Source organism: Wyeomyia smithii, chromosome 2 (genome assembly GCF_029784165.1).
Source record: "Wyeomyia smithii strain HCP4-BCI-WySm-NY-G18 chromosome 2, ASM2978416v1, whole genome shotgun sequence".
In the NCBI taxonomy this organism is placed as follows: Eukaryota; Metazoa; Arthropoda; class Insecta; order Diptera; family Culicidae; genus Wyeomyia; species Wyeomyia smithii.
The window spans coordinates 161,705,313-161,708,767 of NC_073695.1; the positions used below are offsets into that span (position 1 = coordinate 161,705,313).

Genomic DNA, 3,455 nt, shown 5'->3' on the forward strand with positions numbered 1-3,455 from the left:
CGAACCCCAGAGACGAACCCAAGGTGTACGTGATGGATGTTGCCACTTTCGGATCCAGAAGCTCTCCTTGTTCAGCCCAATATGTAAAGAACAGAAATGCGATGGAATTTGCAGCACAGTATCCTGAAGCCAGCGAAGCGATTATTCAAAAACACTATGTTGATGACTATTTCGACAGTGTAGATACCGTCGAAGAAGCAATCCTGCGCGCAAAGCAAGTGAGATTAATTCACTCAAAGAGGGGATTCGAAATTCGCAATTGGGTTTCCAATTCCGACACAGTTCTCAACAGTCTTGGGGAACAGAAACCCATGCAAACTGAAATGGATTCAACAAAGTCAAAGAAACAGGGAATGAGCGGGTACTAGGTGTTATTTGGAACTCAGCGCAAGACCGTTTCTCCTTTTCGACAAAACATCGTGAAGATCTTCAGGAATATTTGCAAGGTCGTAAGAGCCCAACAAAGCGCATCGTACTAAGCTGCATTATGGGTTTTTTTGATCCACTGGGATTACTCTCGTGTTTCACTATACATGGTAAGATATTGATTCAGGAGTTGTGGCGAACTGGCTGCGACTGGGATCAAGAAATTGATAACACAAATTTAACTTTGTGGAAGCATTGGATTGAGCTATTGCCATTGGTAGAACGTATCCATATTCCGCGTTCATACTCTGGAAAGACAAGATCCTCGAGCATTGACAACTTGGAGCTACACATTTTTACGGATGCCAGTAGTCACGCGTATGGTTGCGCGGCATACGCTCGCATGTCAGTAGGAAATACAATTAAATGTTCATTGGTAATGTCTCGATCAAAGGTAGCACCAGCCAAGTTGCAATCCATTCCTAGGCTAGAACTAAGAGGAGCTGCCCTCGGTGCAAAACTGTCTCAAACTATCAAAACCAACCACTCACTTTCTTTCAATCGCTGCGTCTTTTGGACGGATTCGCAAACAGTTCTAAGCTGGTTACGTTCAGATCAACGGAAATATAAACAATTTGTCGCCTTTAGAATAGGTGAAATTTTAGAGACAACCAATGCAACAGATTGGCGCTGGATTCCGTCCCGATTAAATCAAGCTGATGCACTAACAAAATGGGGACATGGTCCCCCATTAGAGTCAGAAGGTGAGTGGTTTAAGGGGCCAAAATTTGTATACCAGCCGGAGGATTGCTGGCCGCGGGAGCAAGTGCCGATAGAAAACACGGCGGAGGAAATGAAGGCGCACTTATTACATCATGATGTGGTGGAGTTTCCAGAATCCGTGATTAATGTAGACGTCACGTGGCGCTGGCGTAAATTGGCATTAGATTCATAGCAAATCTGCAACGCAAGAAAAAAGATGTTCCATTACACACGATGATCGCTACCGACAAGCACAAAGGACTTTTGAAGGCAAAGTACCATGTAGTACAGAAACCATTGCAGCAGGACGAAATGTTGAAAGCGGAGAACATTTTGTGGCGACAAGCGCAGTTGAAGGCGTTTACAGATGAATTAATGATACTTCAAGGAAACAAAACGCTGAAATCGGATCAGAAACCGATGCAGATTGGGAAGAAAAGCCCATTATATAAACTCTCACCGATTTCAGACGAGTGTGGCGTGATTCGGATGAATGGTAGGTTGGCTAAGTCGAACGAAATTCCGTTCAACATGAAGTTTCCGATTATCCTTCCAAAAGGGCACGCAGTGACTAAACGGTTAGTGCAACACTTTCACGAAAAATTTGGACATGCAAATCGAGAAACGGTTCTCATAGAGCTTCGTCAGATATGTTATGTCCCTAAATTACGAACAGAAATCCAGCAAGTTATGAAAGAATGTGTATGGTGTAAGGTAAATCGATGCCAAGCCGAAGTTCCAATGATGGCTCCACTTCCGGTCCAACGAATAACAAAATCACTACGTCCATTCAATGCAGTTGGTGTAGATTACCTGGGTCCTGTAGAAGTTGTTGTTAATCGAAGGAAAGAAAAGCGATGGGTCGCATTGGTCACATGCCTGGCAGTACGTGCAGTGCATTTGGAGGTTGTACACTCTCTAACGACACAAGCATGTTTGATGGCCATCAGACGGTTCATTGGTAAGCGGGGAATGCCAGATGAAGTCTTTTCGGACAATGGGACAAATTTTAAGGGAGCTAGCAAGGAATTGATAGCCTGGATTAAGCGAATTAATATGGAATGTGCAGATTCGCTAGTTGACAGCGTGATGAAATGGAACTTTAACCCCCCCGGGACTCCACACATGGGTGGCATCTGGGAGAGGATGGTTAGGTCTGTGAAGGAAGCGATGAAAGCACTCGACGATGGGTGTCGGCTGACGGATGAAGTTCTACTGACAACCCTTGCCGAAGCGGAAGACATGATAAATAGTCGACCACTAAAGTACATATCCCAGGACTCAGCGGCGATAACTCCTAATCACTTTCTTCGAGGTGTCGTATAGTCAACTGACTTTTATGTGGAAGATTCCGTGAATTTTGCAAAGGCATTGCGAGACGCTTATAAACGGTCACAGTACTTAGCGGATCAGACGTGGCACCGTTGGTATAAGGAGTACTTACCCACGATCAACAAACGTACGAAGTGGTTTTTAGATAACAAAAAACTAGAAAAAGGAGACCTCGTATTTGTGGTAGATGGTCAAAACCGCAAAAGCTGGACTAGAGGTATAGTCGAGGAAGTAGTTGTTGGATCAGATGGCAGAGTCCGGCAGGCAGATGTACGGACAAGCAAAGGCATATTTCGGCGCGGCGTGGCTAACCTAGCAGTGCTGGAAGTTCTTGACGGTAAATCCGGAACACCTCATTGAAGGGTACCGGAGTTACGGGCTGGGGTGTGTTCACATCACTGGGTCTAGACTGTACGCCACACGCTCGATCAGAAACTTAAACTATGAAGCGCCGGTCTGGAGTAGCGGGAGGTCATTCGGTCATTGATTGTTGACATCGAGAGTGGAGAGATAGGAGACAATAGAAAGTGAAGCAGCGTGAAATTTAGAAGCGATAAGAGCAAATTAATAATATAGTGAATATTAGATTAGTTCAGGAAGCAGTTACAGAAACGTTGCATACGGTAGATTTATCGGTATTAAGTGATAAAATTATTATTACATAATTAAAAGTATCAATATATTACTTACAACTAGGTTGGCAAAGACACACGTGTTAAAAGGAATTCTGAATCTAGTGACTAACTAATTATGGACGTTCTGTATACAAATACTAGTGTTGGAATAAAGAATTTGCTACCGAGCTCGTGCCGAGGTTAAGGAAAAACTATTAAATTGTAGGTAAAATATTATACACTGATAGAAACATCAAAATAATAAAAAAAAATACATACATTGCAGTTTGAGCTGCATTAGAGCTGCTACAAAACTAGTGGTGCAATCCTTTCATTCCTGTACAGTTACTGTATGATGTTAGACCTTCTTTATCTCAGGAT

The 3,455-nt window shown here is 43.3% G+C and overlaps 1 protein-coding gene across 1 annotated transcript; it reads left to right on the forward strand.

The window, feature by feature from the left end:
* Window positions 1–1,362: 1,362 nt before the first annotated feature.
* Window positions 1,363–2,454, forward strand: LOC129720168 (uncharacterized). Its single transcript, XM_055671603.1, has one exon. The coding sequence runs from the start codon at window positions 1,363–1,365 to the stop codon at window positions 2,452–2,454; it is 1,092 nt and encodes a 363-aa protein (XP_055527578.1).
* The last annotated feature ends 1,001 nt before the right edge of the window (window positions 2,455–3,455 follow it).